Below are 20,577 nucleotides of genomic sequence, written 5' to 3'. Positions count from 1 at the left end.
ACTATTCAAAACTTATTAACAAAACCCTCTTAAACTGTCTAGACGTTAATAATGGCTTTTTAGTTTCTGCTATATTATTATTTATTAATCAGAAACTTTAATTGGTTAAATATTGATAAAAGTATGAACTTTACAAGAAAAAAATCAAAAACCTTTAGATACGTATTAATATATCTTTAAGATAAACCCCCATCATAATTTAAAAACCAAAACATGACTGGAAAGGTTTTTAAAATTTTCTCATTCTTGTTATGAGATAAAACTCAAGGTTGTTTCACTGCAGCCGGCTCCTTAAGACTTTAAAGAACATTTCTTAAAAACTGGTGACAATAATTTGTTAATGGAAATCTTTTTCAAAGGTGTCCATCAAGTTATACCACTACGGACAATGTCTATGCTCTATTACAGTGTCACACAACCATCACGCATAAAATTATTGATGAGGGAAAATTGGAGTTCCATAATTCCATAGCCTGCTCTACTTCACTTCTATGAGGCCGTAACTTTGAAACAACTGATATCAAAAGCATCTAAGCATATAGATGAAGTTAAGCAACATGTCTGTACCGTAAGATCTTGGTCGTATTGGCGCACTGATGCCATGAACTCGAGGTGTTTCTTCTCCTCCTCGAGCTGTGCCACTGCCTGCTCCGATGCTTGCAGCTTTTGCTGAGTGTTGGCCAGCTCGTCGCGCAGCCACGCATTCTCCTGGCAGAGCCTGCGGACCTGTGTGCGGAGCTTTTGTTTCTCTGCTTCCACAATCTGCAGATGCGATGCCAGGGCCATCATCACCTACACAAAACAGTTAGTTTGTCATATTTAGTCCTCACATGGTACTCATAAAAAATTGAAAATTTAGTAGAAGTATGTATAAAATAAACCAAAATAAAATTATTTATGCATTAAATATGCTACAAACTAAGAATTAATATGTTAGTATTTACTACAAAATGTGCATAACCAGTAACAGCCATGTGAGAACATTTAATCTGCACATTCAAACCCATTTCACTTCTCCAGACCTGAAAGTTTGTGTGTTCTGAGAAAAAATGGGAAATCTTTTATGAAAGTCCAAGATATTGTGAAGCATTATTAAGGCAGGTATAGAGATTTAGGAAAAACTGCATTTGCAACCCGTGCCATTTCATTGCATCGACCCCAGAATTTCAACAGGTTGAGGAATTCTAAATAAAGATGCAATGGGTACCACCCTCATCTGGATGACAAGATGCACCTCCACATAAGTGGAATTACAATAATGGAGTCACTCAACTGACAGTAATGGTTAAAACGAGAGTCCCTGAATCTGCAGGCATTACCACTGATGTACTGAGCCTGGAGGTCAGTAAACTGCAACAAGGTTCCATTAAGCATGTTGATTCGGATGGAAATGCCCCACAGGTGTCCCTGCATTCAGTAATGACTACTGGGAGACATTCATCAATCTCACTACCACCTGGATAAGGAGATATCTCCACAGGTGTCCCTGCAGTCAGTAATGACTACTGGGAGACATCATCAATCTCACTACCACCTGGATGAGGAGATATATCCACAGGTGTCCCTGCAGTCAGTAATGACTACTGGGAGACATCATCAATCTCACTACCACCTGGATGAGGAGATATATCCACAGGTGTCCCTGCAGTCAGTAATGACTACTGGGAGACATCATCAATCTCACTACCACCTGGATGAGGAGATATATCCACAGGTGTCCCTGCAGTCAGTAATGACTACTGGGAGACATCATCAATCTCACTACCACCTGGATGAGGAGATATCTCCACAGGTGTCCCTGCAGTCAGTAATGACTACTGGGAGGCATCATCAATCTCACTACCACCTGGATCAGGAGATATCTCCACAGGTGTCCCTGCAGTCAGTAATGTCTACTGGGAGACATCAACAATCTCACTACCACCTGGATGAGGAGATATCTCCACAGGTGTCCCTGCAGTCAGTAATGACTACTGGGAGACATCATCAATCTCACTACCACCTGGACGAGGAGATATCTCCACAGGTGTCCCTGCAGTCAGTAATGACTACTGGGAGACATCATCAATCTCACTACCACCTGGATGAGGAGATATCTCCACAGGTGTCCCTGCAGTCAGTAATAACTACTGGGAGACATCATCAATCTCACTACCACCTGGATCAGGAGATATCTCCACAGGTGTCCCTGCAGTCAGTAATGTCTACTGGGAGACATCAACAATCTCACTACCACCTGGACGAGGAGATATCTCCACAGGTGTCCCTGCAGTCAGTAATGACTACTGGGAGACATCATCAATCTCACTACCACCTGGACGAGGAGATATCTCCACAGGTGTCCCTGCAGTCAGTAATGACTACTGGGAGACATCATCAATCTCACTACCACCTGGATGAGGAGATATCTCCACAGGTGTCCCTGCAGTCAGTAATAACTACTGGGAGACATCATCAATCTCACTACCACCTGGATGAGGAGATATCTCCACAGGTGTCCCTGCAGTCAGTAATGACTACTGGGAGACATCATCAATCTCACTACCACCTGGATGAGGAGATATCTCCACAGGTGTCCCTGCAGTCAGTAATGACTACTGGGAGACATTCATCAATCTCACTACCACCTGGATGAGGAGATATCTCCACAGGTGTCCCTGCAGTCAGTAATGACTATTGGGAGACATCATCAATCTCACTACCACCTGGATGAGAAGATATCTCCACAGGTGTCCCTGCAGTCAGTAATGTCTACTGGGAGACATCATCAATCTCACTACCACCTGGACGAGGAGATATCTCCACAGCTGTCCCTGCAGTCAGTAATGACTACTGGGAGACAATCATCAATCTCACTACCACCTGGATGAGGAGATGTCTCCACAGGTGTCCCTGCAGTCAGTAATGTCTACTGGGAGACATCAACAATCTCACTACCACCTGGATGAGGAGATATCTCCACACGTTTCCATGCAGTCAGTAATGACTACTGGGAGACATTCATCAATCTCACTACCACCTGGATGAGGAGATATCTCCACAGGTGTCCCTGCAGTCAGTAATGACTACTGGGAGACATCATCAATCTCACTACCACCTGGATGAGAAGATATCTCCACAGGTGTCCCTGCAGTCAGTAATGTCTACTGGGAGACATCATCAATCTCACTACCACCTGGACGAGGAGATATCTCCACAGCTGTCTCTGCAGTCAGTAATGACTACTGGGAGACATTATCACTGTCTAGTGAAGAAACCAGGTTCGGCCACATGGATGAGGAGATATCTCCATTCTATCCCATCCTAGTAAGATTTCCCAGGACTGATTTAGTTATCAGGAACACTTTCATAAGAAATATAATAATTGCCATACCGTAATTATTCACATACATTAGTTTGCCTTGGTTTATGGAAAACCCTGAGAGTCATGAAAACACTTGTATAGGGCCTAACTATCGTATTTTAAAAGAAACATATTTGTACATTTCCATTTTGTATATTAAAGTTAAATTTGTTTGAACGGGATAGAAACACGATACAATAGATTCTAATCCATAAAAAATTCTCTATAATAACACTAGTACTAAATAGTCATTCCGATCCATAAAGATTAAATTTGTTTGATCTAATCTTTTTGTTGTTGTTATTTTGATATTTTATTTTAATATATATAAAAAACATTAACAAATAGTCTAACTTATTAGTCTAACTGAAAAATGATATGTCAAAAAATTATAATAGTCAATATTTAATAGAGACCAAACAACTTGACTAATTAATATATTTGTAAATATAATGTCACAGATAGTTTGGTTTTAAATACAAACCAAAATCCTGATAATGAGTAACTGGGGCAAATATAAAACACTTTCCCTACCCATATTTTAATTTTCTTTTTTTACTTTTTTGGATAGATGTGTAAAAACTACTGTATCAGTTGCTGCTACCAGGACCCCGGGCACGCGAAGGGGGCGTGGGTGTGCGCTGTGAGTCACCAGGGCTGTGCGGCGCGGCAGACGGGCCGCTAGGATCGATGCGATGGCGCCAAACCGTCGCTTCCCCCTAGCCGGCTTTCATTAATCGCGGCCAATAAACAAAGGCGCGAATCCAAAATGTCAGCATCGTCGCTACCGGGTGCTGTTGGGCCACTGCCAGGATAATTACTTCGACCTTCCAAATCTAGGCCATGGCCAGCGCAACACTACAAAGCGTTGGTCTGGCGCGTCGAATCAAAATGACTCATGCCACATCTAGAACCTTACAATCACTTTTGATTCAAGGGTTTCCTTCAATTAAACATACTTTTATACGTGAGCGCATAGATACTCCGTATTGGTATTATTAATTTATAACAACCAACATTTATATTTAACAAAAAATGGTAATCGGGGCAATCGAAATCTAAGACCACATCCAAGGCTAGAATGGCTACATGCCTTCCGGTTCCCGCAGTGATCTAAACCATCGAAATCAGCGCGTCTCATCGTCAATTATGTTACGTCTCTGATTTAAAAAGCAAACAACGATGTAAAGCGATCTTAAAATACTTATTTATAACGACAACTTTTGTACTTTTATAAGGGAAACTGTCCTGAAAAAATGTAAAATAAGTATAATTACTAAAGGAGTTATCGGCATATTTGACACATGTCCATAGTCATCTGCGCGAATTCACTCACATCGACTCGAAACTATTAAATGTAGTTAACATATAAAAGAAATACACAAATTGCGTTGACATCTATCATGATGACGCGACGCGCCGGTTCCTGTCTATTCGTAGCTTGGCAGCATTGTAATGACCCTAACATCGCATCGGGTGTATTTAAAGCATGTTTAATAAATGACCTTGAGCAACAACTACCTTTATTGATCTGTGTGTATTATCCCATAACGTCTTGTGCCGTGATGAAGAGTGAAAGTAATTCAACAAAAAAGCTTCAGATAGATTATCTAAAACTGGACAGACTGCGATAAGTCATATAGATCTCTGTTTATTTGAGGTTCAACAAACCACAAAACAGCTCCAACCCATTAACACAACTCTATAAAAGGGTATGTGAAGATGGCTACTATCAGAGGGGCTGAAATATCTGAAAATTTGGATTGCCAAGAAATGTTTCCGCGCGGTGTGAATGAGTTGACAGTGAGCATATTTTATCAAAATTATCTATTTTATTAACATTTTATTTGGACTAAGAGAGCTCCTTCATTAATTCCTAGAGTAAAAACTTAAGAAACAATATCCAAGAAATTGACTACGACTGTCAAAAAGGTAAAACAGTTATGACACAACTGTAAAAAAAGTAATAAACGTTAGTGATCAACACAAAGAATCCAGGAGTTCAAGACAATTACAACTTATTACCATTTTAGAAATACACTAGATATTATGCTGTTTGAAGCGATAAATTGTTTCTAGTACCTTTTACGGGTGGATAAATTAATATAACTTGTGGTGTTACAATATGTAAATATTCTTATACTATATACAATATTTTTATAAACAAATCCAACTGAATACGCATTTTCTTACTAGATTTTCTATTAAATAAACATTGTATTTTTTTCTTCTCATGTGTGTTTATGGATATCATGTTATATAAAAAATGTTGGAAAAACAAACCGTTCGTCATAAAAGCCTTACTAACAACAAAATTAATATAAACGTTGTATAATCTTCTATGGCTTTCAGAATTAATGTTATACCCAGTTGAGTTAACACGGCCGGCCCTATGGGAAATTATGAAATAGAAGAGTAACATTAATATATATTTCTCTCGGCTTCAATATAGTTTAAGTTAGTTTTTGGCATCACATTAATAAATCCATCGATATATTACATTTACTGATACCTATACAAAATTATATCGTTAAGTTAATCTTTATTGATTATAAAACTGGAACATGGAAAACAACCATTGGTAAAATATTTCAAACTAAACAGGAAAATTATTTCTATCAAACAAAAAATGTAGTAGTAGTGGTGGTAGTCCTTTGATAGTATTTTTAAGCAATTTGTTTACAATTCAGTAACAGTAACTGTAGTACTTTCCTCCCTGAAAGAATTTATTTCCCGCTATCGAATTCTTTTGCGAATGAGGTATTCATTAGGTACTACAGTTTACCAATGCGGGATACTTAAATCTTAATATGATCAACTATATTGCTCGGTATCAAAATAATGTACTCTAATCTCATTTTTAATATTCCTGTTTGGATATTAATATATTACAAGAATCTAATTTAATAGGGAGTCATTAATAAGGACTGAAACACTTGTTGGGTCGAACGAACTCTCTAATCACACGCTACTCAGTAATAGCAACTATATGATAACAGCTACCTCTATCTCCTGCTAAATGACTGCGTTCAAATCACCGATTTTATAATGTGCTACCACTACAACCCTACTTGGGGAATCCCACATGACACCAACCCGTAATGAACCCTACTAGTGGTGTCCCACGACACCAATCAGTAATGAACCCTACTAGTGGTGTCCCACGACACCAATCAGTAATGAACCCTACTAGTGGTGTCCCACGACACCAATCAGTAATGAATCCTACTAGTGGTGTCCCACGACACCAATCAGTAATGAACCCTACTAGTGGTGTCCCACGACACCAATCAGTAATGAACCCTACTAGTGGTGTCCCACGACACCAATCAGTAATGAACCCTACTAGTGGTGTCCCACGACACCAATCAGTAATGAATCCTACTGTGGGGCTCTGGGGTGTGAGCCTACAATGTACTGGCATTACAAACTCTTTGAAACATATAAATTTTTTAATAACGTGTACAGAGTTACTTGCACTTTTTGTTCATCACAGTAATTATGTTTTTGTTTATTAACTAAGTTGTTTATTAACTATTTACTTTTTCGCTTTAAAGTCGCTGGAAAAGACGTTTTTAAATGGTTATATCATTTGCGATCTAAAATTATTAGATTGGCTAATTCTGTTTGTTAATCGATAACTTCTTCCCGCTGCAATCAGCAGTTTAGTCGTCAGGGACTAGTTAGAAAACATTTAACAAAAAAAGTTGGCAAGTCGTGACTTGTTAGGAACAAACTTCAGTACTAAGTTGTGTGGCCACTTGCGATGTAAGGTTCAGCTCACCTTCACTCTCTCGCATATCACACATATCCTCCCAGTGTAACAGTCCAAACAGAGTTTTCTGAGAATTTGCTCTTTAGAAAACTATCTAAAATATTCATGTGCAGCTAAACAAATAATACACTTCTATTCAAATTCGTTATTTGACTTTTTTGTACTTTAAGATTTTTAGTTTTATGCAAGAGATAACTAAAACCTACAATAATCTAATATTTTTCATAGGTAGCATAACTTTAACATTTTCAATGTTCTAAATCGTTAAAACAGAAGCATTTTTATATAATTGTTCTGTTTTTATTCACAAATTTTACACTATTATTAGAATATTCCATTTACAAAATATAATATTAACAATCAGACATGACGTAACACTCTTAACCCTTAGTTGTCATTTGTACTTACGATTTGCGTCTAATAGCAATTATACAAACGTTTGTCCTATAAGAACCACACTATTTACTCCTGAAACTATTTTACTTTATTCTTCATTGTGCCTCAGGAATTTTGAAATATGCCTCATATTAAAGGTATAATTTATGCTTTCAAATCTATTTATTGTTCAATACTTACTGCAGATTATTAAACAGAATCATTTCAAATTCGTATAAATTATTATAACTACACACACTATCAACTTTATAAAAGACGTTTGAATGCGTTTAAATCATATCTTTAAATTCTTCTTTTTAAAACACTCAACAACTAAAAATAAGAGAGAAAATAATTTAAGGTTTAAAATCTTACTAACGTCAAAACTCAGGATAATAATAATCTTATAGCGTCAACAATTATAAGATTGCATGCATGCGTCAAGTACACTCATAATAATATACAATTCCATTGCAGTTATAGCTATTTAATCGTACAACAGAACTGGGGGTTTTAATTTTATTCTTAATAGTTTATTCAATAGTTTTCAATAATTTTCTTCCCAGCAACTCAAGATTAACTCTTCAACGGATTTAAAACGCCTTTGACACCAGGAGGTGTTTTAATCGAGATTTGAATCGTTCAGAATCACGGAGATGTTTAATTCCCTCAGGCAGCTTGTTTATTAGTTTCACACCAACTTGGGACGGCAAGTGTTCAAATGCACTCATTCTATGTTGTACAATCCGAAAGTTGTCCCTGCCTCTTGTCTCGTACAACTGGTGGACGTCACTGCCTTGGACCAACTCGCATTTGAGTCGACAGTATAGAACACGACGCGACGTCGAGAATATAGAGACAGGGAAAAGTTAACAATCCAAGCTCTCTGAAGGCATCTTTGCACGACTCTATGAAATTCAATTTGTAAATAATTCTGACAGCTTTTTTTGAGCTCTAAATACTCTTTCGAATTTGTATTTAGAACAGCTATTTAGAAACATGTCACAACTGCATTATCCACAGTGTTTGAAATAAAATGAAGGTTTTCAATTTTATCTGACAACAATTTAATGTTGTATTTTAAAAGTGGTTTGATTAAATTAACAATTTAAAACTTTAAAATAAACATAACACTTCTCATACCTTGCGTAACAGTTTTTTTTATGTCAGCTCGATAAAAGTTTCAACAGTTTTATCTTAGAGTTATAGTACTCTATAGATATTGTGTTGACATACGTTGTGGCGACATAAATCATTTATTGTATCACCTGGTGTCGTTCGAAAGGACGATTAGGAATGGCACATAGACAAACAACAGCAACATAAAGGGTTTATGAATAATGTAACGTAATGGTGTCACTAATTAATAAATGTACTATATTGTAACTAGCTCTGGGTTAAGATATAATCAACCTTTTCCATTTTTCGGACTGTAAACAATTTTCAAAGTTCCAAGACTGTCCAATTGAACACATAAGGTTTTCTCAGTTTACTATTTCATAAAAAAGGGTACAGAGATAATTAACTTTGACTGATAATTTTTTAGTTTTCATGAATATTACTTTAATAAACTCAAATACGTTTATTGAAACAACTATTCAAATTTTACTTAGAAATTATGCATAATCTTCTTTATGTGACAGATACTAATTAGTTTTTCACGGAAATTCATAATTACAATAAAATTCTAACAATTTAAACGTTATATTACTTACACTAGATCTAAAATGAGAATACAATTCAAACAAAACGTTTAAATGTACGTAAACTTAGGAATTAAATTTTCGTTTAAAAATACATAGAATAAGCATTTAGTAAAAATAAAAGAAACTACATCTTTGCCCTACTAAGTAAAAAGTTCAAACTAAGTTATTCTCAGAGCTAGAAGTTTTACTTTGTCGGCAAAGACTGTAAACCCTTGTGTGGGTAAGCTTCCCTTAAAGATTTAGAGCTGTTTCCTGATGTCCTCCAACTAAAATTACTATTTCATATCAAACAAAAACTACTTTATCAGTATAATTAAATAGATTTGTATAAATTATATAACATCCAGTTACGTTATTTCAAAATAGCAAGTATAATAATAACTAAAAACTAAACACTTACTTAACTAACTAGTTAATATACGTATTACTATTTAACATACGTATGTTTCAACACTTGGCTTGTTCTAATCTCATAAATAATATGTAATACTATCACTTTCTATAATGTTAAAAAAATTAACTACGATACAGAAGTAGTATGTTAGGACTGAACTTGGAAGCTAACCCATTTTTTGAGGGCCAAGGTCGAGAAGCCATGGATGATTTGTAGAAGGGTGGAGGGAAAGTTCTCACCACACAGCACGTATAAAGGGATGAGGAGGGGATGTTCTTACCATATAACTTGTAAAGAGGCGAAGAGCGAAAGTCCTCGCCGTGTAAAGCGAGTCTCCATTACGTAGCTATCATGTTATAATTCAAACAATTATACTGTATTACGAACCCTAAAAGTAGCACACTTCTAAGAGTCTCTATGAAATCAATGACATGGAATTTATTAAAGTAGAAAACTTACTTTTCATAAATATCTATAGTTTCATTAGAACATGTTTTTGTCATTCTAGAAGGGTAGCTGATTTGTTAGCGTAGAAGAAAACAGTAAAGTGAATTGTCTAAGACGGTAAAACGTCACAGATGAAAGAAACGTTGTTTGTTATGCTGGCAACACAGTCCCTGGTTAGCCGTAATATCCAACCTAAAATAGTTGTCTTCAGAATTCTTCATGAGATAATTTTTACGTTTAGTAATTTCAAGATACTGAGCCACCTGTTTAACGTTAGATCAACATTAATTTGGATGTAAAAAGTGTATATATGGTTTAATAAAAAGTACCTAATTTTCGTTATGAAAAATACAAACATTAATCAGATTAGAGCCTTCCGTTTACATAACACGGTATGCTAAATCACATCTGCATCAACAGGTTGCTAAAATTTCAAAGATGCATATTAACCAAAATATTTAGATTTCTTTTGAATTATTAAATAACATCGCCAAATTTGATTCCTAGTTACAACTACAATATGTTTCTTTCAGTCAGCTGGTGAGTACAATGAACATAACTTTGAAAAAATAAAAAATACAACGTGTAAATTTAAGTTGCAATAAATGCCCTAATAGCAGCCGTAAGTTTAGTTGTAGACTACAAAAGATTTGTTCTAAGTGAAAATATATTCAGCATTTAATGTCAGAGTTTGCAAACGTTCCCACGCAATACGAAACAGGTCTGTGTTAACTCCAGAATAAGTAGAAACATAAACATGTCATTTGAAATAAAAAGTTTTCCGACACTAAAAGGCACCTTAAACAATGCCGTTTTCTTGCAGTTTACATAGCACAGAAAATCGGCAGGTGAGATACACCAGCATGGGTGGAGCCCGCTTGTTACCTTTGTAATGAGTTTGTCTCCCTACTCCCAGTCCATGAATACAGATTACCAGCTTCGACTGCAGGGAGCACTCTCCAGATTATACAATTGCACACCAGGATAGGTAGAGGCCTCTTGTTACCTTTGTAATGAGTTTGTCTCCCTACTCCCAGTCCATTAATACTGACTACCAGCTCCGACTGCAGGGAGCACTCTCCAGATTATTCAATTTTGCACACCATGATACGTAGAGGCCTCTTGTTACCTTTGTAATGAGTTTGTCTCCCGACTCCCAGTCCATTAATACAGACTACCAGCTCCGACTGCAGGGAGCACTCTCCAGATTATACAATTTTGCACACCATGATACGTAGAGGCCTCTTGTTACCTTTGTAATGAGTTTGTCTCCCTACTCCCAGTCCATTAATACTGACTACCAGCTCCGACTGCAGGGAGCACTCTCCAGATTATACCATTGCACACCGGGATACGTAGAGGCCTCTTGGTACCTTTGTAATGAGTTTGTCTCCCTACTCCCCGGACTACCGGCTCCGACTGCAGGGAGCATTCTCCAGATTATACAATTGCACAGCAGGATGGGTGGAGCCCGCTTGTTACCTTTGTAATGAGTTTGTCTTCTACTCCCAGTCCATGAATATAGACTACCATCCCGACTAACACTGTCCTGAATTTAAAATTAATTAATTAATTTAAACATAGTAAAATATATTGAAACATTTTAAAATAAATAAACTGAAGTAACTTTACACAGGGTTGCTACAGGATTCCAATAATGAAATTCCCTGACTTTTCCCTGATTTCCAGACCAAATTTTTCATTTTTCCTTTTTTCTTATTTCGACGCAATCCTCAGGGTTTTTGGCAATTAATGGGTGGAAAAAAGCGGTGTTGAGGCTAACAGGGTGGCAAATATAAAAAAGCAAAAAATAAAGTGAACACAGTTTAATACGTACAAAAAGATTGACTTAAATGATCTTTTACAACACAGAAGTAAAATACTTTAGAACACTGCACCATAAGTAATTAGTAGCACATAGAAATTACAGAGCTAAAGAAGGTACATAACTTAAACATCAACTTTTAAAATCACAAAATTGTCAGGTAGGTAAAAGCATGTATTTGCTTTACTGCAGGAACTTTTTATTAACTTAACATACTAAAAGCACCTTTCACAGTTGCATAACTGTTAGTACGATTTTAAAACTATAAAAAATGAAAATTATTGTCAAACATTGTCAATTGCAACCCAAGTTTGGACATAAGAGACGTAATTTCGTCATCTACACTAGTAATCTCATTAGTTTTCTCAGAAAGAACTTTTGCTCTCTTTGCCTTTAAATCTGCAATTTGTTGCAAAATAGTTCGCTTTCTAGAGGCTTCGGATGCTTTCTCTCCATCCTGCCTTTTTTGTTCTTCTAGAACTTCACCATACTCTGTCCGAGCCCTCCTTAACGTCTGAATCATTTTTGGTTCAACAACAACATTATCAATTCCACCGCAAGATTTTATGCCATCATATACTCTACGTTGTGCAATGAGCGAGCGTGGTAACTGATTTTCTACTATTAATTCTTTGTTTACAGAAAAACCTCTCTCTACAAATACCTGTCCGTGACTCAATATTAGGACTTTCTGTATGAAGGAGTACAGGTTGGAGTAAGCATCTTTCCCCTCCAGAAGTGATCAATGCGCTGGTCACTTCTGCGGTACGACTTACACAATGTTATTACATCAGATTTATTTGTAAGAGTTCTAAACTTGCCCTCAACCTTATCAGCTGCTTGACTGGATATCCAATTCTTAGAGTGAAAATTGTGAACACACTTTTCCAGTCTGTTCCTAGAAACACTTAAATAATGACTAGCTATTAAAGCAGGATCACAAAATGTGACATTCTTAGTAAGGCTATACTTAATAGGAGATTTGGTAACAAGCATATCACATATTTTGACAAGAATATTTTTACAATCAGTCTTAAATTCCTTTACTGCATCTGTACTAAGATTGAGTTTCTTAATTTCAGCCCTTACCGCATTCCCAACTTTTAAATGTTTCTCTGCTAGAAAGTTGGCAGAATTTTTGAGATCTACATCTGTTACTGACTTTGCTTTGTCAAGGATGTCACTTTTGATAAACTGACTCATAAGGTCCTTAATTAGTGCACTGAGATCACTGTACAGAAAGGGAATCATTGGTTCTTTACACTGATAAGCTTTAAGAAAGGGGTGCAATTGCTGTGCAACATACATAAAAAAGGCAAGCCTAACAGGTAAGATTTTCTCTTTCAGTCCTTTAGCCAAATTACTGTAGCTCTTTAATGATATTTTGATACCTTCTTCTTCTACACCCTTGACAAACATTTCTAGGTACGGCAGTGCTTTAAGAGCCTTTTCAGCTACTTCAGCATTCTCCAGCCACCGAACAGCACAAAACTTTGCCGGAAAAACAGGATTTTCTTCTTCACTGAACCGTATATACTCAGCTCTTCTGGCAGGCACGTCTTTGAAAACATAGTATATACCACGAATGAATTCAGCTAGTTTCCATGGAACAGTATTAAAGCCAGACTTGAAACTATTATTAACAGTGTGTAGACCACATGACCCTAGCTCAAGAAAGATTGGAGATAAAGGACCATTTTTTTCTTTCAAATCATTGTGTAGCTCTTTCAGAAAAGAAAAAGTTCACGTTAGGTCCGTCCATTGAAACTTGCAATAATTTTTGGAGTGACAAATCCTTTCGTTCTTCCTTAAAAGCACTGCACAAGTCTTTGGCGCGGGACCGGCCTAGGAACGCAAATGAAAAGTAATGTGTTTCCACCTCATTTGTTTTCTTACAGCAATCTGTTATCACAAAATCCATCTGAAGTAATTTTGATTTTTTTCTTCAGGCTCTCGTCAAATGAAATAACAAACGCATCTGCGTTCCGCGCACTGTTAAGGACACATTCAAAATAGTAGGGACTGAGACCAAAAGTGATACCGTAGCCTACTTTGAGTCGGCCAAGAGCCCATATTCTTGGCGATTTGGCTGTCGGGGAACATGCGTTCGAAGAACGCCGCTTGCTTACCCATCGCTGCTAGCGAGGAGTGGTTGTCAACGGCCTGAAGGCACCACAAAATCTCTGCCGTCGTAAGGCTGGTAGGCGCGTCTGTCGCACCGGCCGGGCCGGGCCAGCCGAGCCGCCTCGGCTGCCTGCTTCATGCGCCGCGTCGTCTACAGGCTTGGACTCGGCGCGGCGGCAGTAAGTTTATTTGTGTAAATGGATTTTATATTTTTCCTTGACCAACGTCGAAATTCCCTGACTTTTTCCTGACTTGAGATCGGATTCCCTGACTTTTTCCTGATTTCCAGTCCTGTTTTTTTCTCTGATTTCCCTGACCTGTAGCATCCCTGTTACACCTCTGTACTTCAATTTAAACACCAAAAGGGCTGAAATGTATTGGAAAGTATAAACCTTTATCAACAAATGCCAATAAAATTGTACACCAAAAAATCATTAATTTTCACTTGCTAAAGTCAACAACAAATTATAAAACAAGGACAGGGTGAAGGTGGAAATGCAACATCCTCACTTACACTTATCATCGTCTACGCAGTGGGAGTTACTTTCTGCTACAAATTGTTGCCATCTTAACCTAATAACAATCCATTTTGTATTAATGTCTACAGAGATAGCTGTCACAAATGTCAACAGTAACTGGTGATGCGTCTGATCTGCGAAGAGGAAGATGGCGTGAACGTAGGCGAGCGAGTAGTATGATTCATACGCTTCGTCTCCAAACTACTACGCAGAATGGGATTGTCACTTGGAAATGTTGATGGGGTTTTCCGAGGCCATCTGCCACTATGAACTCGGCATGACCGATCAATATCCGTCTTTAACGAATCTAATATTGTGTGTTGTTTTTTACGCGTATGGGTTCTACTACAAGTATATTTGACAAAATATCATAAAATGTTTTCTTTTTCTGATTTATTCCGGGCCTAAGCTAAAACAGCAATATTGGCGGCAAATCTTATAACAATGGTTCTATTCAAATGATGCATCGCCAAGTGAACTTCAAGAATCAATTCAGAAACGTATACGTTTTTATAATATTTGTCATGAACATTGTTTTTATGCGTTACGACAAAATTAACACATCTAATATCCTGAGAGTGTAATTTATACATACTGTTATTTATATTCTTTATAAGTCTTGCAGAACTGCAGTTATTGCTTGTAAACAAACGTGATTGATTGCCTTATTGATGTTTTTAGCGCAGCTTGTTTTTAGTAAAACTGTCACATTTTTGTAATCAGAGATTCTCTGATGATTTGCGGATTTAAAACTTGTCAGGTATTCAGATAATGTGACTGGAGCTCGACTCGAGAAAACTCAAATATGGTGATAGGTTGTGCTACAAAGGAACTACATGCCTCATTTAAATAGAACTAGTTCTTTCCTACACGTCAGGCAGGTTGTTAATTTCTTAAACGATAAAAAAATAGCAAAGATATTGGTGAAGTACTGGTAGACTACAACATTATATTCATCTGCAGCGTGAGACAGCTGTACCTCTCTTCAGAGTGACAGTTAAAAGTTTTGTCATTGAGCCTACATACACTACAGGACGTGTATCACAGCTAATGTGAAAGCCGATACGCTATGGTTTAGCTGTGTGAGGTGGCTCAACCAATTTAGAAAAACGTTCAAAATATATAACAAGTCAAACAAATACATTTTACCAGCTTCTTCTTATTGGAAACCAAATGCTTAATTTATGAACAAACACTCCAATAAATGAGAATTTCTTATTTTTGTTTAACAGTATCCTGCAAAAATAAAAATTTCTCATTTATTGGAGTGTTTGTTCATAAACTAAGCAAGTCAAACAAATAATGTTTAATTTCAAAATTGTTTAATTTGCAAACTTTTGTAACTATAATATCTTGATAGTCCATTTGCTTTTAATATTTTCAATTGAATGATTATTTTTCGACTTAGATTGTAGTACAATTCATGTTTTAGTTTTTGATTAATTTACCAATGAAACACTTTAATTTAATCCCATAACAAACAGTGAAGAACGATTTAATATTTGGTTGGTAAAGGCTAAGTGTGCTATTCGATGTCTGGTGGGTTATAAAAATTAGAGCACCACACTCAAGTGCCGGTTGTAAAATTAGTTGTAACATTGCTCATGTAGTTACCGTGGTTGTGATCAATACAAGCATACACAAACAGGTGTAATAGTATCCTGCAATCAGAGCAAGACACTCACGCGCCGGTTGTAAAGTGAGCTCTACAACTTCCAAAGTTGTTACTTTGTTTACGCAAGCATAAAATGACAGGTGTAACAGTACTGCAATCAGAGCAAAACACTCACGCACCGGTTGTAAAGTGAGCTCTACAACTTCCAAAGTTGTTACTTTGTTTACGCAAGCATAAAATGACAGGTGTAACAGTACTGCAATCAGAGCAAAACACTCACGCACCGGTTGTAAAGTGAGCTCTGCAACTTCCAAAGTTGTTACTTTGTTTACGCAAGCATAAAATGACAGGTGTAACAGTACTGCAATCAGAGCAAAACACTCACGCACCGGTTGTAAAGTGAGCTTTACAATTTCCCAAGTTGTTACTTTATTTACGCAAGCATAAAATGACAGGTGTAACAGTTCCCTGAAATCACAGCACTACACTTACCTACTGCTTGTAACGAGAGCTGTACAACTCTCCAGGTTGATGCTCTATTATTGGATAATACAAACATTTAATTTGACTAGAATTTGTCCTACATTTCAAGATTTAATAACTTAATGAACTTATGTAATTATTATTATGTGATAACTGCAACAAAAAGTACATTGGACAAACAAGAAGAAAAATTCATACACGATATAAAGAACATTGCTCCCACATAAAATTCAACAGAAAAGAAAAATCGGCCGTCGCACACCACTGTATCAATACTGGACACACTATATCACAGAAAAACCTAAAACTATTAAAACATGTTAACATTCCAAGATATTTAAATGCATGGGAGTCATATTAAATTAATCAAACAAATACAGAAGATCTATTAAATCAAGAAGATGGACCAATACAAAATTCAATATTACTTAAACGAAGACTACAAAAATAACATAATACCATAATATAGTATAATACCAGTAATAATTTAATTGTATTTACATACTACGCCACACAGGACACATTAATATTAAATCACATATGTTAACTATTATTAATAATCAAATTTACTTTTTGTATTTACTTTTGTGATGTGTCTGAAGATGATAGCCTCGCTATCGAAAGGCCTCACAAAACAATAAAAGTTTTAAATATTGGTTTTATGTTTTTCATGTAATTTAACAGTGACCAATATAAGCTCCATCTACAGCATTTATATAAGTTAGTTAAAAAAGTGTGGACAATGTTGACATTTCAAATAGGTCTGGGACCTATAAGTTTAGCTGGACTTTCCAACATATATTTTGAGTATCAAGAAAACAAATAAATAGATTTTGAGACATAAATAATAACTATTTAGTGATCACGCACCATTAAACTGGAAATACAGTCCCAGTCCTGTCAGGTGGTACACATTGATCACAAACCACTCACCAGGTGTGAGCACTATACAGTCTTCTTGTCTGTGGTACACAGGCACAGGCTGTGGTATCCCTCTACATCAATATACCGGTCTAACTCAGTCACGACTTCAGAGTGACTCGGTTTAAAGCCAATATTTATTTTGGTGTATCTATATAAAATAAGTTTAATTTTGTTATAAGTTACTAGATGATACGTAGGTATGAATCCCTTCCTGCTATAAAATATTTCGTTTTTCCTCATACCTCTTTCAATGTATTATTTGTTGAATGTTTTGTACCTTTCTCCATGTATATATATATATATATATATATATATTATATATATATATAATATATATATTGTATGGCAATGTTATTTCGAATTCAACCTAATTTACTCTAGATAAAAAATATAAACCAACCAAACTCCATGACATTCCATTCTTTTCGTTACATTTTTCGAACCGTTGGGGCATTTTCACGAAAACAGTTAACTAAAATCAATGGGTTCGTACTGAATGTGTGGTATGGCAAAATTATTATAGTGCACAAAAATTATTGTCAAAAGCTGATTTGCCAGACACCTGATTTGATTATCTACGTATCAATCTTTGATCAAACTGCATAGCCAAACTCCTGATTTAAAGATGTCACGTATCAATCTTTGATCAAACTGCATAGCCAAACTCCTGATTTGAAGATGTCACGTATCAATCTTTGTTCAAACTGCATAGCCAGACACCTGATTTTAAGAATTCACGTATCAATCTTTGATCAAACTGCATAACCAAACTCCTGATTTGAAGATGTCACGTATCAATCTTTGTTCAAACTGAATAGTCACACACCTGATTTTAAGAATTCACGTATCAATCTTTGATCAAACTGCATAGCCAAACTCCTGATTTGAAGATATCACGTATCAATCTTTGATCAAACTGCATAGCCAAACTCCTGATTTGAAGATGTCACGTATTAATCTTTGATCAAACTGCATAACCAAACTCCTGATTTGAAGATGTCACGTATCAATCTTTGATCAAACTGCATAGCCAAACTCCTAATTTGAAGAATTCACGTATCAATCTTTGATCAAACTGCATAACCAAACTCCTGATTTGAAGATGTCACGTATCAATCTTTGATCAAACTGCATAGCCAAACTCCTGATTTGAAGATGTCACGTATTAATCTTTGATCAAACTGCATAACCAAACTCCTGATTTGAAGATGCCACGTATCAATCTTTGATCAAACTGCATAGCCAAACTCCTGATTTGAAGAATTCACGTATCAATCTTTGATCAAACTGCATAACCAAACTCCTGATTTGAAGATGTCACGTATCAATCTTTGATCAAACTGCATAGCCAAACTCCTGATTTGAAGATGTCACGTATCAATCTTTGATCAAACTGCATAGCCAAACTCCTGATTTGAAGAATTCACGTACCAATCTTTGTTCAGACTGCTTAGCAAAACTCCTGATTCATTGATTTCACGCATCAATCTTTGTTTATATTGCATTAGTGCGAGTCTTGAATTGATATCATGCGTCAAGATGATTTAGTGTGAGTTTAGCAATCAAACCTACATGACAGTGCATACCGTCTTCAGGCTCAAACGGAATCAAGAAAATAGTGAATTGGTATGATATACGTGGTTTATTTATGTCGATCATCAGTCAGACCGTGACTTTCAATACTGTCTATTACAGTCTTTTGTTGAGATAGCACTAAACCATACATTAAAGACATGAACGACATTTCATTCCTGATTAATAATGTTTTACCAAAATATGGATATAACTAAAACCACAGCTGTATAGCTATTATGAATAACCAAAGGCAGTAGTCATATAATATTTCGTCTGGCCCCCTTTTCACTGTGTTTTATTACAGAAGTGACACACAGAACATTTCATACATTTCTTGAAAATGCTAATCAAGACAACAATTTTGAGTATGACTGATTTGTTTATATTTAAGCCACGAAACATCCAGTTGTAGTAATAGATTTAAAAATCAATATAAATATTTAAAACTAAAAAAAGGAATATTACAGTTTCAAATACTTTTAATAACTTTTATTTTAAAACCTGTAGACTTTGAAGACTATTTTGGGAGGAAAAATGTAATAAAATTCAGTTAAAGTGCCCTGAGCATTACAATGCACTTTGCAGATTCAAGTTCACAGAACCAAGTTTTAATGCGTTTGGTAACAAAGTAATTCTATTTTACTAGTTGAACTGTTGCTAGAAATACAAACCCCATTTTGTTTCCCATCTCCTCATTTTATATTTTGTTAAAAAAACTTTAGCTTCCTATAAATAGCTTCCTGATATTATCCTGGTAAAATAAAGACTATACTACAATTTCATTCAACAATTTCAGCATCTTAAGCGATGAACGGAATGTTTGTCTTATGACCAAAAGGAACCGAGTAGGATCTGTATGTCAGGAATAATGGGGACTAAATAACAACGTACCAATAACAACGGTATTGACCACTCTGACGATTAAGTGTATTTTAGTGTCAATATGACTCATCCTTTGTCCTTCATTGATCCAGTTGCTGGCTTGGCTTGTTTCTAATTTCAGCTCTGATCACAACTCGTTCTTATACAACTCAAAGAGAGGTACCCATTTGGAGCAATTTGAAGGATCAATGGGGAGTACAAGAACAAGGTCAGTGAGTGTATTTTTAGATGCAATATGAGTCATTCTTTGTCCATCATTGATCCAGTTCCTGACATAACTTGGGTTGCTTCTAGTTTCAACTCTGACCACAATTAATTCGTTCTTAAACAACTCTAAGACAGCTATCAATTTGGAGCAATTTAAAAGATCAATGTGGAGTAGAAGAACAAGGTCAGTGAGTGCATTATTAGGTGCAATATGAGTCACTCTATGTCTATCATTGATCCAGTTGCTGGCATAAACTTGGCTTGCTTCTAGTTTCACCTCTGATCACAATTCGTTCTTATACAACTCTAGGACAGCTACAAATTTCGAGCAATTTAAAGGATCAATGTGGAGTAGAAGAACAAGGTCAGTGAGTGTATTATTAG

General features: G+C 36.1%; 1 protein-coding gene across 9 annotated transcripts in view; it reads right to left on the bottom strand.

The window, feature by feature from the left end:
* The window catches only part of LOC124357143 (kinesin light chain), a 215,719-nt gene that overhangs the window by 56,503 nt on the left and 138,639 nt on the right, over nucleotides 1-20,577 (bottom strand). For all 9 annotated transcript variants that reach the window (XM_046808632.1, XM_046808641.1, XM_046808640.1 and 6 more), the window contains one exon: nucleotides 568-792. In XM_046808632.1, the coding sequence (XP_046664588.1) occupies nucleotides 568-792 (225 nt within the window). The remainder of the gene's footprint in view (nucleotides 1-567; nucleotides 793-20,577) is intronic.

The sequence above is a fragment of the Homalodisca vitripennis genome, chromosome 3 (assembly GCF_021130785.1).
Source record: "Homalodisca vitripennis isolate AUS2020 chromosome 3, UT_GWSS_2.1, whole genome shotgun sequence".
Taxonomy (NCBI): Eukaryota; Metazoa; Arthropoda; class Insecta; order Hemiptera; family Cicadellidae; genus Homalodisca; species Homalodisca vitripennis.
The sequence above is the reverse complement of the archived record's forward strand: the minus strand, read 5'-3'. Positions and strand labels throughout refer to the sequence as shown.